We start from the raw sequence: 18,238 nt of genomic DNA, 5'->3' as shown, positions 1-18,238 counted from the left end.
TCCGTTCGGCCACCCAAACGGCCCAAAACGAACGGCCCAACGCGTCTGTTTGGATAGCTCGGTTGGAGATGCCTTAGATAAAAGTAAGACATGTAATTTAACGACACGAATGGAGTATACTAGGAGAGTATTATTTTTCCTTGAGAAGATGAATCAACGGATAGGACAATACGACAGTGTACTCCAGAACAGAGGCAGGGCCCACCAGCTACGCCCAAGCTTAAAAACTGATCGAACCGGTCAGCCCAGAGTCCAAACACTGACACCCGAACCTTCCGCCGTTCTAGCCATGCCGCCGCCCGCCCGTCCCTTCCACCACCTCCTCCTCATCCTCCTCGCCGCCGTCCTCCATGCCGCCTCATCCACCGAGCTATCCGCAATCATGGCGTTCAAGGCCTCCCTCACCATCCCTCCCACATCCACCGCTTTCTTCTCCACCTGGGACGCGGCCGCGGCCTCACCCTGCAGCTTCACCGGCGTCACCTGCCGCGGCGGCTCCTCCGTCACCGGCATCTCCATCCCGGGAAAGAACTTATCAGCCACTTCCGTCCCGTTCGACACACTATGCAGCTCGCTCAGCTCCCTCACGACGCTCTCCCTGCCGGTGAACGCGCTAGAGGGCGGCATCGCCGGCGTCGCGGCGTGCGCGGGGCTCGAGGAGCTCAACCTCGCCATGAACGCCTTCTCCGGCGCCATCCCCGACCTCTCTCCGCTCACACGCCTCCGCGTCCTCAACCTCACGCAGAACGCCTTCTCCGGCGCGTTCCCGTGGGCCGCGCTGCGAGCCATGCCGGGCCTCGCCGGGCTCTCCGCGGGCGACAACCCGTACCTCACCCCCACAGACTCCTTCCCGCCCGAGATCACCGCGCTCGCCAACCTCACCGCGCTCTACCTCTCGGCCGCCAACATCGGCGGCGAGATCCCCTCGACCATCGGCAGGCTCACTAAGCTCGTCGACCTCGAGCTCGCCGACAACCTTCTCACCGGCGAGATCCCCGCGGCGATCACCCAGCTCGTCAACCTCCAGTCTCTCGAGCTCTACAACAACTCCCTCACCGGCACACTCCCGCGGGGGTTCGGCAAGCTAACAAACCTCCGGTTCTTCGACGCGTCCATGAACGCGCTCACCGGCGACCTCTCCGAGCTCCGCACCCTCACGCGGCTCGTCTCGCTGCAGCTCTTCTTCAACAACTTCTCCGGCGAGGTGCCCGCCGAGTTCGGGGACTTCAGGGAGCTCGTGAACCTCTCGCTCTACACCAACAACCTCACCGGCGAGCTGCCGAGCACTCTGGGCAGCTGGTCGGAGTTCAACTTCATCGACGTGTCCACCAACGCGCTCACGGGCGCCATCCCGCCGGACATGTGCAAGAAAGGCAAGATGCTGAAGCTGCTCATGCTGGAGAACAGGTTCTCGGGGGGAATTCCGTCGAGCTACGCGGCCTGCACGACCCTGCTGAGGTTCCGGGTCAGCAAGAACGAGCTGTCCGGCGAGGTGCCCGACGGAATCTGGGCGCTCCCCAACGCTGAGATCATCGACCTCGAGGCGAACCGGTTCAGCGGCGGCATCGGCCACGGTATCGGGAGCGCGGCGTCTCTCACCAGTCTCGTTATCGCCGGCAACAGGTTCTCCGGCGCGATACCGCCTTCGATTGGCGACGCCAGGAACCTCCAGAGCGTCGACCTGTCCTCGAACGAGCTCTCCGGCGAGATCCCCGCGAGCATCGGGAAGCTGGCCCATCTCGACAGCATCAATATTACAGCGAACGGGATAAGCGGAGCCATCCCGGCGAGCATCGGCGCGTGCTCGGCGCTCAGCACGGCGTACTTCGCTGGCAACAAGCTGTCCGGTGCGATCCCGGCAGAGCTGGGCGACCTGTCGCGGCTGAATTCGCTGGACATTTCCAGGAACGAGCTCTCCGGCACCGTGCCGGCAAGCCTCGCCGAACTGAAGCTGAGCTACCTGAACCTGTCGGACAATCAGCTCGAGGGGCCGCTGCCGGCGTCGCTCGCCATCTCGGCCTACGACGAGAGCTTCCAAGGCAACCCGGGCATGTGCGCCACTAACGGCGCCGGCTTCCTCCGGCGCTGCTCACCGGGAAACCACTCGAGCACGCGCGCGCGCACGCTCGTCACCTGCCTCCTCGCCGGCATGGCCGTCGTGCTGGCCGTTCTTGGCATGACTATTTTCATCAAGAAGCGGCGCCTCCACCGCGCGCAGGCCGCAGAGGCCGAGGCCATGGCCGCGGGCGGCAAGCTGTTCGCGAAGAAGGGGTCGTGGAACGTGAAGTCGTTCCGGATGCTCGCGTTCGACGAGCGCGAGATCGTCGGTGGCGTCCGCGACGAGAACCTGATCGGCAGCGGCGGGTCCAGCAACGTGTACCGCGTGAAGCTGGGCAACGGGGCCGTCGTGGCCGTGAAGCACATCACCCGGACCCGCGCCGCCGCCTCGAGCACCACCGCTGCCATGCTAAGGCGTTCGGCGTCGTCGGTGCGGTGCCGGGAGTTCGACGCTGAGGTGGGGACGCTGAGCTCCATCCGTCACGTGAACGTGGTGAAGCTGCTCTGCAGTGTGACGAGCGAGGACGGCGCGGCCAGCCTGCTGGTGTACGAGCACCTCCCCAACGGCAGCCTGTATGAGCGGCTGCATGGGCCGGCGGCGCGCAAGCTTGAGGGTGGCGGGCTCGGGTGGGCAGATCGGTATGAGGTTGCGGTGGGGGCGGCGAGAGGGTTGGAGTACCTCCACCACGGATGCGGCGACCGACCGATCCTCCACCGCGACGTCAAGTCGAGCAACATCCTCCTCGACGAGGCCTTCAAGCCCCGCATCGCCGACTTCGGCCTCGCCAAGATCCTCGATGACGTCGCTGCCAACAATGACGCGTCGTCGGGCGGCATGGTAGCGGGCACGGTGGGGTACATGGCCCCGGAGTACGCGTACACGCGGAAGGTGACAGAGAAGAGCGACGTGTACAGCTTCGGCGTGGTGCTGTTGGAGCTGGTGACGGGTCGGGCCGCGATCGTCGATGGGAACGATATCGTGGAGTGGGTGGCGCGACGACTCGATGGGAGGGAGAAGGCGATGATGGTCTTGGATGGGAAGGCAATCGCGGAGGAGTGGGAGAAGGATGAGGCGATGCGGGTGTTTCGGGTGGCGGTGTTGTGCACGAGCCGTACGCCGGCGATGCGGCCATCGATGCGGTCGGTGGTGCAGATGCTAGAGGACGCGGTTGTAGGCGGACGGGATTACGCCTCCTCTGGCAAAGCCATGGAGGTCAAGATCGCTATCCCCTAGGTAGGGCGGAGGCATGCCCACTTATCGGGAAAAAACCCTAGGCCATGGAGGGGGAGTTGGTCATATGTGACAACTGAAACATTTTGGAGTCGTGAGTGCTGCCAGATTGAAAAAGGAACGGCCGAGATGTAGCATACATGTAGATTGTGTAGTGTGTGTAATAACATGTGTGTAGAGAATGTTGGCAGAATAGTTACCGATACAGACGACATGTTGTGTAATTTTCATTTTAGATCATGTTCCATCATTGTCATCGCAAGTGGACAGAGAGAAGGGGAGACAATCTTGCTAGTACATACCATTTGGCAGGTTAAAGTAGTGAAAATAAACGCTCGCCAAACATACATTCTCTTTGACTCTCTGCCTCAGTTCTCTTCGGAGAAAATAAAAGGATTCTCCAGCTGCACGGGTGCACGCGCTCCGCTCCAAACCGTCCCGGGAATTCAGTTCAGGATTGGTTTCGTATCGCTGAGATGAGCACAAGGCGTCACGATCGCGCGCGGTTGTTGCTTTCTGTGGCCCGTCCGGGAATCATTGCGGAGTTGGGCGATCCGCCACGTTTTTCAGGCAACCGCGTAGACTTCCTTGCACGTCTCTACAGGGGACTGACCACTACCACTATATCACTGCGAAAACTCTTATTTACCGGCGCCTGTAGGTACCGTAGTCTCCCAAGCCAATCACTTGATGACAGCAAGCTATGGGACCCGCTGAGCATCTTTTACCACCACAACGTATATGTTTGTATTCGTTTCCTGTCATTCCTGTATTCTTTTTCTGTGACCCCACCCACGTGCTCCTGCCTGTTCTTTATGTCCGGTTCTGACTCTATCTCTCTCCTCTTTTCAATTCTCACACTCTCTTAATTAAAACCGGTGTATTATAATGCTCTATTGCTCGTTCATATGAACCAATATGAAACGTGAGTGAATCATGTAAACCAGAATGAAGCTGAACTGGAACACATCGAAACTTCACTGGAAATTTTGAAACGTGACTGAAACATATAAACAAGAATGAAACTGAATTGAAACACATCGAAACTTCATCGAAAGTTCACTGGAAATTTTGAAACGTGAGTGAAACATATAAACCATAATAAAACTGAACTGGAAACACATCCAAACATCACTGGTAATTTTGAAACTTGAGTGAAACATGTAAACCATAATGAAGCTGAACTGGAAACACATCCAAACTTAACTGGAAAATTTTGAAACGTGAGTGAAACATATAAACCATAATGAAACTGAACTGAAAACCCCGTAAAAAAACTGAACTGAACACACCGAAAATTCATCGAAACTTCACCGGAAAACTGAAACAAAATTGATAATGTGAAACTGATGAAAACTGCACCGAACCAACAACGAAACTGATGTAAATGTGAAACTAGACTAGCCACTACCAAGTTTTTGGTAAGTATCACAAATTATAGTGAAAAATGTGAAGCTATATTGAAACTGTACTGAAAAAATGAGCTCATTCAATATTTCAATTAATTTCTTTAGCTGTAAAATATTCTATAAACTGAAACTAGATAGAATCTGCACTGCAACTACAATGAAGCTGCAATATATTTTGTGAAACTGATTGAAATTGTGAAATTGACCATAAACTGAATTGGAACTACTTTGGAAGAGCACTGAAATTTGTGAAACTAGACTGAATCTGACTACAAATGAGCCCTTGCGAAGCTTCGAGATAAGTACCACCAATGTTTCAATCAAGCTCCAAAGAATGCATCGTTTCATAACCGTTTAAAAACAAAATCATAAGGGAAATTAGGTTTCAGATAAGTACAGATATATTTCGCCAAAAAATTAGGTTTTACATAGGTTTTATGTTTCACATTAGTTTCATTGAGGTTTGGTACGCGGTTATATTGGTTTCACTTCGGATACAATCGTGTATACACGGTTCCACAAACTAGGCACATCGTTTGGTATGAGAAATTCAGTCGTTTGGCGCATCGAGGTTTCACATAGGTTTCATGTTTCACAATAGTTTCATTGAGGTTTGGTATGAGGTTATATTGGTTTCACTTATGATTCACTCGTATATACATAGTTTTACAAAGTAGGAGCATCGTTTGGTACGAGAAGTCATTTGGTGCATCTAGGTTCCACATAGGTTTCATGTTTCACAATAGTTTCATTGTGGTTTGGTACGATGTTATATCGGTTTCACTAAGGATTCACTTGTTTATAGACGGTTCCACAAAGTCATATCTTTGTGGTTTGGTATTAGTATGAAAAGGATGGAGCTAGTTTTACTTTTTGTTTGCATCAATGTAATATCTTCGTGGTTTGGTAAAACTCTTCCGCGATTTCATTCGGTTAAGAATATTTCATATAAGTTTTAAAACGATGGAGGTTGTTCACACATAGAATTTCAATTTCTCCACATTCTGTTTGATAATGAATGGTTTGTTTGCATGTGTTTTACAAGTTAAACAATATATAAAGCATAGTAATGTTTCCATGATTTATTGATGTTGTTTTAGATATAATGATCTAATTGTTTCACTTCTACAATCATGGAATCATGGGAGTGTTGAACTTGGTTTGCCTTGTCTCATATTAGTAAGAAAAGGATAGAGCTGGTTTCCCTTTTTTGGTGCATCAATGCAATATCTAGTGGTTCGGTAAAACCCTTCCGCGGGTTTACTTGCTTGGACATGTTTCATAGAACTCTAGAAAGGATGGAGGTTTTTTCAGTTTTTTATTTACATCATTTTATTTCAATTGCTTGATTTCTTTTCAATAATGAAGGGTTTGTTTGTATGTTTTTTACAAGTAAAACAATATATGATTTAGAAGAATGTTTTCATGATTTATCTCTATTGTTTAACATATTATAATCTAGTTAATCATAACGGAAGCATGAACTATTAATTTAAACTAGTGAATCATGTAGAAAATGTTATCATATTAAATTACTAGTCTAACACCCCGACTCAACACTATCTCCAATTGGTACTTAACTAAAGCATGTAACATTATTTTAAAATTAGTGAATCATGTACCTTGTTACCACATCAAAAATATTTTAAAACATGTGTCTAAAATCTAGCTACAATTTTCGAAGCATCCTCGAAATGTGATTTATATCATCGATTATCAAATCTACGAGTGAAACATAAAGTCACCAGACATGAGTCTTTTCTGGTACAACGTTGGAATTAGAGTGAAACCTTACCGTAAATTGGAAGTTTAGTGAAGCACAAAGTAATAATATGTAAGATTCGTAGTTTAGTGCAACACTAGCAAAAAAAATATTGAAATATTTGGCATAGTTTATGCACGGATATTAGTGAAAATAAAGACCATCCTCATAAACTTAAGTGAAACCTGCAAATTCCCTCAAAAAAAAAGTGAAACCTGCAAATTATGTACTCCGTACTATTTTGAATGACAGCTTACCAATATGTTCAAAATTTTGTATAGTTGATTTCCTTCCGTCCAAGCCAAATGCTTTTAAAATTTACACAGTGGAGCTTCTCACAAAACATGAAAGAAAAAATAACAATAATCATCACACAGAAAAGAGAGGAAATCAGAATTTCACCGTTTCTTATGAGTTTCTGTTAGCGAGATCATTAAAAGCACGAAGCCAGAGGAAGCCCCTCATCTCCCATTCCCACAACCATCCCTGGCCGGAGGAAGAGGTAGCATGTACAGAGTACGGAGATCAATTCTTATACCCGACGAAGCTCTAAACCACCGCGACGGGGAGGACCTGCATGAGGAGGGGATGCCAGATCCGAAGGCGGCTTGCGGCCGGAACGCCGGGTCGCGAGCAGCCGCCGGGCAGGGATTCCCCACACCTTGCAACAGCTTCGTGAATCGGGCCAGGACGGTCCCTGGTTGCTCGCTAACACGGGGGCGGCGGCGGAGGTCCGGAAAGTGATGATCTCCAGGGGCGGCGAGGGGAAGCGTCGACCTGTGGGAGCGGCGGCCCTGAGCGGGGACGCGGAGGCACATGGTGGGCCAGGCGGCGGTGGAATGAGCTATTCCGGCGGTGCTGGTATTTCGTGGCGGCGGGAGGCTCTCTCCGGTCAGGCCTGGAAGGGAACGAGAGAGATGAGAACGACGATACGAGAAAGTGGTGGGCGGACATGACGTGTGTCAGTTGTATTTTGCTGTATCTGCAATTTTCCTGTCTAGTATCTTGGAACAGACTTTTCTACCGCAAAAGGAGGCGCAAATCTCAAAACGGCAATTGATGGTGGATTCAACGCCTGTAGGTACCGGCGCCGGTAAAATCGCCGGGTTCACTGCTGCTGATGCTACCTGGCAGAATTGTCTTGTAGTAGCCTCTTCTTCTCGACAGCGGATTTGCACCATCTGATTTTCAAAACACTCAAAAAAAAATTAGAGTTGGGTTTCGAACTTCACGACTTACAAAACGAAGTTTGTTCTCAGCAGACGTTAGCTGCTTTTGTGTGTCAAGATAGAGACTAAGTTTCCCCTGCTTATTTCCTCCTCCTCTAAATAGGCTTTCGCCCCGCTTTATAAATAAAGCAACCACAACCATACATGATTCGGATACAACACCACGAAGACACCACACACAACAACAGTCTGCTGGGGCAACAACACAATATGCCCAGAAGAACTAGAAAAGCGATACAACCCCATAGAAAAGGGCCACTCAGAGGCTGGACGATGTAGAAAGGCGACGTGCCGCCGCAAGAAGATCCTCCAGCATGCCGTCCAGGCGCTCCCTGTCCCGCTACCTACACAGCGGGTACCACTGCTGCAACAAAGCCAAGAAAGAGTATAAGGAGTCAGAAGCGCGTCGAGGTAAGATACGCTCGATGACCATCTTATTACGCACGATCCACGGGGTCCGAGGTCAAGGCCGCGAACACCAACCGGAAGAGGCGCCTCCTCCTACCGGTGTTGTTCGCATGGGCCTCAATGAACTCACCGAGGGGCCGAGGCCTGCCACTCAGGCCCCAGCGCCTCCTGGAGGAAGCTCCAGAGGAAACGGGCCGCGGGGCAAGAGAACATTATGTGGGTCTTCGTCTCCTGGACCGCACACAATGGACAAAGCCCATCGCCCGGCCCGTGCCTCTTCTGTAGGATAACGTAGCATAGAAAACAAAAATTTTCCTACGGCGAACACGCAATCCAAGCCAAGATGCAATCTAGAAGACGGTAGCAACGAGGGGATTGTCGAGACTCACCCTTGAAGAGATTCCAAAGCCTACAAGAAGAGGCTCTTGTTGCTGCGGTAGACGTTCACTTGCCGCTTGCAAAAGCGCGTAGAAGATCTTGATCACGATCGGTTCGGCGCCACGAACGGGCAGCACCTCCGTACTCGGTCACACGTTCGGTTGTTGATGAAGACGACGTCCACCTCCCCGTTCCGGCGGGCAGCGGAAGTAGTAGCTCCTCTTGAATCCGACGGCACGACGGCGTGGTGTCGGTGGCGGTGTAGAAGTCCGGCGGAGCTTCGCTAAGCTATGCGGGCAATATGAAGTGGAGGAGCAAAGCTAGGGTTTGGGAGGGGTGGCCGGCCACTCTATGGGGGCGGCCAGCTTGTGGTCTTGGGGTGGCCGGCCCCTCCCTTGGCCCCTCATTATATAGGTGGATCCCAAGTGTTGGTGTCCAAGTCTTCGAATAAGACCCGAAACCAAAACCTTCCATATGGTGGGAAACTTTCCCTCCCACTAGAGGTGGGAATTCCACCTTCCATGGGGGGGTGGCCGGCCCCCTAGGGGAGTCCACTTGGGACTCCTCCCCCACTAGGGTTGGCCGGCCATGGAGGTGGAGTCCCATGTGGACTCCACCTTCCTTGGTGGTTTCTTCCGGACTTTTCTAGAACCTTCTAGAACCTTCCATGGAACCTTCCGCATCATTTTATTCACATAAAATGACATCCTATATATGAATCTTATTCTCCGGACCATTCGGAACTCCTCGTGATGTCCGGGATCCCATCCGGGACTCAGAACAAATATTCCAACTTCATTCCATATTCAAGTACTACCATTTCAACATCCAACTTTAAGTGTGTCACCCTACGGTTCGTGAACTATGCGGACATGGTTGAGTACTCACTCCGACCAATAACCAATAGCGGGATCCGGAGATCCATAATGGCTCCCACATATTCAACGATGACTTTAGTGATCGAATGAACCATACACATACGATACCAATTCCCTTTGTCACGCGATATTTTACTTGTCCGAGGTTTGATCATCGGTATCACACTATACCTTGTTCAACCTCGTCTCTGACAAGTACTCTTTACTCGTACCGTGGTATGTGGTCTCTTATGAACTTATTCATATGCTTGAGAGACATTAGACGACATTCCACTGAGAGGGCCCGGAGTATATCTATCCGGTCATCGGGATGGACAAATCCCACTATTGATCCATATGCCTCAACTCATACTTTCAGGATACTTAATCCCACCTTTATAACCACCCATTTACGCGAGTGGCGTTTGATGTAATCAAAGTACCTTTCCGGTATAAGTGATTTATATGATCTCATGGTCATAAGGACTAGGTAACTATGTATCGAAAGCTTATAGCAAATAACTTAATGACGTGATCTTATGCTACGCTTAATTGGGTGTGTCCATTACATCATTCATACAATGATATAACCTTGTTATTAATAACATCCAATGTTCATGATTATGAAACTAATCATCTATTAATCAACAAGCTAGTTAAGAGGCTTACTAGGGACTCTTTGTTGTTTACATATCACACATGTATCAATGTTTCGAGTTAATACAATTATAGCATGGTATATAAACATTTATCATAAACATAAAGATATATAATAACCACTTTTATTATTGCCTCTTGGGCATATCTCCAACGAGTCTCCCACTTGCACTAGAGTCAATAATCTAGATTACATTGTAATATACCTAACACCCATGGCATTCGGTGTTGGTCATGCTTTGCCCTAGGGAGAGCTTTAGTCAACGGATCCGCTACATTCGGATCGGTGTGTACTTTGCAAATCTTTACTTCTCCATCTTCGATGTACTCGCGAATCGAGTGGTAACGCAGCTTGATATGCTTCGGCCTCTTGTGTGACCTTGGCTCTTGTGCATTGGCGATGGCACCCATGTTATCACGGTAGATGACAAATGGGTCCAATGCACTAGGAACCACACCGAGCTCTACAATGAACCTCTTCATCCATACCGCTTCTGATGAAGCCTCTGAAGCCGCTATGTACTCCGATTCTGTTGAGGATTTCGCCACCGTGCACTGCTTCGAGCTTGCCCAGCTTACTGCAGCACCATTCAATATAAACACGTACCCAGATTGAGACTTAGAGTCATCAGGATCAGTGTTCCAACTTGCATCGGTGTAACTTGTTACAACGAGCTCTTGGTCACCTCCATAACAAAGAAACATATCCTTAGTTCTTTTCAAGTACTTCAGGATATTCTTGACCGCTGTCCGGTGTTCCATTCCTGGATCACTTTGATATCTGCTAGTCAAACTAACGGCATGTGCTATATCCGGTCTTGTACATAGCATGGCATACATGATAGAGCCTACTGCCGAGGCATAGGGGATCGACTCATCCTTTCTCTTTCTTACTGCCGTAGCCGGTCCTTGAGTCTTACTCAAGACCTTGCACAGTAACATAGGTAAGAATCCTTTCTTACTTTCGTCCATTCTAAACTTCTTTAGAATCTTGTCCAGGTATGTACTCTGTGATAGCCCTATTAGACGTCTTGATCTATCTCTATAAATCTTGATGCCTAATATGTATGATGCTTCACCAAGGTCTTTCATTGAAAAACTATTATTCAAATAACCCTTTACACTGCTTAATAGTTCTATATCATTCCCAATCAATAATATGTCATCTACATATAATATCAGGAATGCTACGAGCTCCCACTCACTTTCTTGTAAATACGAGGCCTCTCCATGACACTTCGTATAAACCCGAAGTCTTTGATCACCTTATCAAAACGTCGGTTCCAACTTCTCGATGCTTGCTTCGGTCCATAGATTGAACGCTGAAGTTTGCATACTTTGTCGGCATTTTTAGGATCGACAAAACCTTTGGGTTGTACCATATACAACTCTTCCTCAATGTCTCCATTAAGGAACGCCGTTTTGACATCCATACGCCAAATCTCATAATCGAAAAATGCAGCTATTGCTAACAAAATCCTCACAGATTTTAGCTTCGCTACGAGTGAGAAAGTCTCATCGTAGTCAACACCTTGAATTTGTCGGAAACCCTTTGCGACAAGTCGAGCTTTATAGACGAGTAATATTACCATCGGCATCTGTTTTTCTCTTGAAGATCCATTTATTCTTGACGGCCTTGCGGCTATCGGGTAATTCTACCAAAGTCCATACTTTGTTATCATACATGGATCCCATTTCGGATTTCATGGCTTCTTGCCATTTGTTGGAATACTGGGCTCATCATCGCTTCTTCATACGTCGCGGGGTCCTCATCATTGTTATCCACAATCATGACATTTAGACAAGGATCATACCAATGCGGAGTGGCACGATCCCTTGTCGATCTGCGAGGTTCGGTAGGCTGTCTCATTTGAAGTTTCATGATCATTATCATTAGCTTCCTCTCGTTGCCGGTGTAGGTGGTACGGGAACGTTTTCGGTCTTGCGCTACTCTGATCAACGAGTAGAGATTCTTCAATCTCATCGAGTTCTACTTTTCTTCCAGTCACTTCTTTAGTGAGAAATTCTTTCTCAAGAAAGGTTCCGTTCTTAGCAACAAAGATCTTGCCTTCGGATCTGTGATAGAAAGTGTACCCTATAGTTTCCTTAGGGTATCCTATGAAGACGCATTTCTCCGCTTTGGGTTCTAGCTTGTCCGGTTGTAACTTTTTTACATAGGCTTCGCAACCCCAAACTTTTAGGAACGACAGCTTAGGTTTCTTATTAAACCATAATTCATACGGCGTCGTTTCAATGGATTTTGATGGTGCTCTATTTAAAGTGAATGCGGCTGTCTCTAATGCATAACTCCAAAATGATAACGGCAAATCGGTAAGAGACATCATAGAACGAACCATATCTAAGAGAGTTCGATTACGACGTTCGGACACACCGTTTCGTTGTGGTGTTCCCGGCGGTGTCAATTGTGAAAGTATTCCGCATTTCTTTAAATGCATGCTAAACTCATAACTCGGATATTCACCTCCGCGATCGGATCGTAGAAATTTAATCTTCTTGTTACGTTGATTTTCTACTTCACTTTGGAATTCCTTAAACTTCTCGAAAGTTTCGGATTTATGTTTCATTAAATAGATATACCCATATCTACTTAAATCATCCGTGAAGGTTAGAACATAACGATAACCACCGCGCGATGCTACACTCATTGGTCCACATACATACTGTGTGTATGATTTCCAATAAGTCGATAGCTCGCTCCATCATACCCGAGAATGGAGTCTTAGTCATTTTTCCCATCGGACATGCTTCGCATCTATCAAGTGACTCAAAGTCAAGTGATTCAAGTAATCCATCGGTATGGAGTTTCTTCATGCGTTTCACTCCAATATGACCAAGACGACAGTGCCACATATAAGTAGAATTATCATTCAATTTAATTCGCTTAGCATCAATGTTATGTATATGCGTATTACTACTATCGAGATCCAACAGAAATAAGCCATTCTTTTGTGGTGTTCGACCATAAAAGATATTATTCATAAAAATAGAACAACCATTATTCTCAGACTTGAATGAATAACCGTCTTGCATTAAACAAGATCCTGATATAATGTTCATGCTCAACGCGGGTACATAATAACAATTATTTAGGCTTAAAACTAATCCCGAAGGTAGATGTAGAGGAAGTGTCCCGATTGCGATCACATTGACCTTGGATCCGTTTCCAACGCGCATCGTCACTTCATCTTTCAGCGGTTGTCGTTTATTCTTTAGTTCTGTTTCGAGTTACAAATATGAGCAACCGAACCGAGTATCAAATACCCAGGTACTAGAACGAGAACTAGTGAGATAAACATCTATAACATGTATATCAGATATACCTTCTTTCTTCTTCTTGACAAGGCCGCTCTTCGGATCCGCCAAATACTTGGAGCAATTACGCTTCCGGTGTCCCTTCTCCTTGCGGTAATAGCACTCGGCATCGGGCTTAGGGCCGGACTTAGGTTTCACGGGAGGCGTGGCAGCTTTCTTGCCACTCTTCTTGTTCTTGCCTTTAGACTTGCCCTGTTTCTTGAAGCTGGTGGTCTTGTTGACCATCAACACTTGGTGCTCTTTCTTGATCTCAATCTCAGCAGCTTTTAGCATGCCAAAGAGTTCAGGAAACTCCTTGTTCATGTTCTGCATATTGTAGTTCATCACAAAGTTCTTATAACTTGGTGGCAGTGATTGAAGGACACGATTAATCCCCGATCCGTTAGGAATCACTATTCCCAATTCATCGAGTTTCTTCGCATGCCCGGTCATAACGAGCATGTGCTCACCGATGGAGCTGCCTTCTTCCATCATACGAGTTGAAAAAGTGTTTCGATGCTTCATAGCATTCCACGGCCGCATGAGTCTCAAAAATAGTCTTCAACTCTTTTATCAACTCATGAGGATCGTGGTGCTCAAAACATTTTTGAAGATCGGATTCCGAGCTGCATAAGATGGCACACTCGAACTTGAGAGTACCGAGTTTTCCGAGTCATGTAAACATTCTTTACTTCATCGGTTTCAGTTTCTGCGGGAGGGTCACCTAGCGGTGCATCAAGCACATATTGCAGATTTCCGCCATTGAGGAAGATCCTCACATGACGGAACCAGTCGGTGAAGTTGCTACCGTTGCTCTTAAGCTTTTCTTTCTCTAGGAACTGGTTAAAATTGATTGAGGACGCCATATCTACAACATATTTGCAATAGTTTAGACTAAGTTTATGACAAATTGAGTTCAAATTTTAATTCTATATAATTAAAAATCTAGGTGAACTCCCACTCAAAACAATATCCCTCGCATTGTCTTAGTGATCACACGAACCAAATCCATCACACCTATGCCCGATCATCACGAGACAAGATGTAATTTCAATGGCGAACACTCAAAGTGTTCATCATATCAATCATATGATTCATGCTCTACCTTTCGGTATCACGTGTTCCGAGACCATGTCTTTACATGCCAGGCTCGTCAAGGCCACCTTAGTATCCGCATGTGCAAACTGTCTTGCACCCGTTATATGTACTTATCGAATCTATCACACCCGATCATCACGAGATGCTTCGAAACGATAAGACTTGATAACGGTGCTACTAAGGATGAACACTTTATTATCTTGAGATTTTAGTGAGAGGGATCATCTTATAATGCTACCGTCGCGATCTAAGCAAAATAAGATGCATAAAAGGATTAACATCACATGCGGTTCATATGTGATATGATATGGCCCTTTTGTCTTTGCGCCTTTGATCTTCATCTTCAAAGCACGGACATGATCTCCATCATCAACGGGCATGATCTCCATCATCGTCGGCGAAGCACCAAGGTCAATGGCGCCGTCTTCATGATCGTCCTCCATGTAGCAACTATTACAACTACTTTGAAATACTACTCAACATGAAATTTAAAGACAACCATAAGGCTCCTGCCGGTTGCCACAATACAATAATGATCATCTCATACATATTCATCATCACATTATGGCCATATCACATCACCAAACCCTGCAAAAACAAGTTAGACGTTCTCTAATTTGGTTTGCATATTTTACGTGGTTTAGGGTTATCGAGCAAGATCCAATCTACCTACGAACATGAACCACAACGGTGATACTAGTGTTGTCAATAGAAGAGTAAATTGAATCTTCACTATAGTAGGAGAGACAGACACCCGCAAAGCCACTTATGCAATACAAGTTGCATGTCAAGCGTGGAGCAAATCTCATGAACGCGGTCATGTAAAGTTAGCCCGAGCCGCTTCATCCCACTATGCCACAAAGATGCAAAGTACTCAACTAAAGATAACAAGAGCATCAACGCCCACAAACCATTGTGTTCTACTCGTGCAACCATCTATGCATAGACACGGCTACGATACCACTTGTAGGATAACGTAGCATAGAAAACAAAAATTTTCCTACGGCGAACACGCAATCCAAGCCAAGATGCAATCTAGAAGACGGTAGCAACGAGGGGATTGTCGAGACTCACCCTTGAAGAGATTCCAAAGCCTACAAGAAGAGGCTCTTGTTGCTGCGGTAGACGTTCACTTGCCGCTTGCAAAAGCGCGTAGAAGATCTTGATCACGATCGGTTCCGGCGCCACGAACGGGCAGCACCTCCGTACTCGGTCACACGTTCGGTTGTTGATGAAGACGACGTCCACCTCCCCGTTCCGGCGGGCAGCGGAAGTAGTAGCTCCTCTTGAATCCGACGGCACGACGGCGTGGTGTCGGTGGCGGTGTAGAAGTCCGGCGGAGCTTCGCTAAGCTATGCGGGCAATATGAAGTGGAGGAGCAAAGCTAGGGTTTGGGAGGGGGTGGCCGGCCACTCTATGGGGCGGCCAGCTTGTGGTCTTGGGGTGGCCGGCCCCCTCCCTTGGCCCCTCATTATATAGGTGGATCCCAAGTGTTGGTGTCCAAGTCTTCGAATAAGACCCGAAACCAAAACCTTCCATATGGTGGGAAACTTTCCCTCCCACTAGAGGTGGGAATTCCACCTTCCATGGGGGGGGTGGCCGGCCCCCTAAGGGGAGTCCACTTGGGACTCCTCCCCCACTAGGGTTGGCCGGCCATGGAGGTGGAGTCCCATGTGGACTCCACCTTCCTTGGTGGTTTCTTCCGGACTTTTCTAGAACCTTCTAGAACCTTCCATGGAACCTTCCGCATCATTTTATTCACATAAAATGACATCCTATATATGAATCTTATTCTCCGGACCATTCCGGAACTCCTCGTGATGTCCGGGATCCCATCCGGGACTCCGAACAAATATTCCAACTTCATTCCATATTCAAGTACTACCATTTCAACATCCAACTTTAAGTGTGTCACCCTACGGTTCGTGAACTATGCGGACATGGTTGAGTACTCACTCCGACCAATAACCAATAGCGGGATGCGGGAGATCCATAATGGCTCCCACATATTCAACGATGACTTTAGTGATCGAATGAACCATACACATACGATACCAATTCCCTTTGTCACGCGATATTTTACTTGTCCGAGGTTTGATCATCGGTATCACACTATACCTTGTTCAACCTCGTCTCCTGACAAGTACTCTTTACTCGTACCGTGGTATGTGGTCTCTTATGAACTTATTCATATGCTTGCAAGACATTAGACGACATTCCACCGAGAGGGCCCAGAGTATATCTATCCGTCACCGGGATGGACAAATCCCACTATTGATCCATATGCCTCAACTCATACTTTCCGGATACTTAATCCCACCTTTATAACCACCCATTTACGCGGTGGCGTTTGATGTAATCAAAGTACCTTTCCGGTATAAGTGATTTATATGATCTCATGGTCATAAGGACTAGGTAACTATGTATCGAAAGCTTATAGCAAATAACTTAATGACGTGATCTTATGCTACGCTTAATTGGGTGTGTCCATTACATCATTCATACAATGATATAACCTTGTTATTAATAACATCCAATGTTCATGATTATGAAACTAATCATCTATTAATCAACAAGCTAGTTAAGAGGCTTACTAGGGACTCTTTGTTGTTTACATATCACACATGTATCAATGTTTCGGTTAATACAATTATAGCATGGTATATAAACATTTATCATAAACATAAAGATATATAATAACCACTTTTATTATTGCCTCTTGGGCATATCTCCAACATCTTCGCCACCTCCACCCCAGAGGGAAGGCGATCCCTAAGCAACTGCCAGAGAAAAATCTTCGTCTTAAGCGGGATAGGCGCTTTAAAAAGAGGGGCCGTCCAGAGCATCGGGGGGGGGGGGGGGCCTAAACAAGGCCCTATAGGCCGTCCGCACGGAGAACGAACCGGAAGGCGTCAAGCGCCAAGAGGGCGAATCTAGTTCTCCCGGCAGAACGTCCGGGAGGAGGTTCCGCAGCATGGCCAGACTCAGGGCCTCTCCCTGGGTAAGACCGCGACGGAACAGGATATCCCAGCCCCCCTGGGCGGCGTCGGCGACAAGAATAGGGGGTTGGCGCAAATGGCGAAAAGGTACGGGAAGTCAAGGCAAATGGGACGGGCGCCCAACCACGGGTCAAGCCAGAACATGGTCCCTCTACCATCGCCTATGGAAAGGGACAGCCCCGCTCTAATCTCGTGCTTAATGTCCTGGAGGGCCCTCCAAAACTGAGATCCCTCCCGACGGTCACAGGCAAGAAGTGGCCGGCCCCATAGGTATTTAGCCTTAATTAACTTAAGCCATAGACCCCCGTCATCAGAAAGGATCCTCCAAACCCATTTCAGCATGAGGGCCACATTCATGTGGCGAGAGGAGATAATCCCTATGCCCCCAAGATCCTTGGGGGCGCACACATCGGCCCATTTGACCGTGTGGTACTTTTGACGGCCCGTCCTGTCCTGCCAAAAGAAGCGAGAGAGCTCTTTATCGAAGGCCGCATGTACCCCTTCCGGAAGGATGTACAAGCCCATGATATACATGGGGAGACTAGACATGCACGAATCAATGAGAACCGTCTTGCTACCCTTGGAGGTGAACCTCCCGCACCACGGTTCAGCCTTCGCTCTAACTCGCCCCACTAAGGGGGCGAGGTCTCTAATAAGGATCCTAGAATCCCTAACGGGTACTCCCGGAGTAGTTCACGAGGAAGGTTGCCAACCTGCAATTGAGGTTGTCGGCGATCCGCTGTTGGGTTTCCGGAGGGTACCCCAAGACCACTACCTCACTTTTGTCAAAGTTTATTTTGAGGCCCGACATGGCCTCGAAACAGAGGAGTAGGAACTTGG

The 18,238-nt window shown here is 47.8% G+C and overlaps 1 protein-coding gene across 1 annotated transcript; it reads left to right on the top strand.

The window, feature by feature from the left end:
• The first annotated feature begins 291 nt into the window (after positions 1-291).
• On the top strand, positions 292-3,500 carry LOC124655454 (receptor-like protein kinase 7). The gene has a single exon (XM_047194346.1). It carries the CDS (start codon positions 383-385, stop codon positions 3,290-3,292), a length of 2,910 nt encoding a protein of 969 aa, XP_047050302.1. The 5' UTR covers positions 292-382; the 3' UTR covers positions 3,293-3,500.
• The last annotated feature ends 14,738 nt before the right edge of the window (positions 3,501-18,238 follow it).

The sequence above is a fragment of the Lolium rigidum genome, chromosome 5, assembly GCF_022539505.1.
Source record: "Lolium rigidum isolate FL_2022 chromosome 5, APGP_CSIRO_Lrig_0.1, whole genome shotgun sequence".
NCBI lineage: Eukaryota > Viridiplantae > Streptophyta > Magnoliopsida > Poales > Poaceae > Lolium > Lolium rigidum.
This window is presented reverse-complemented; position numbering and strand designations above follow the sequence as displayed.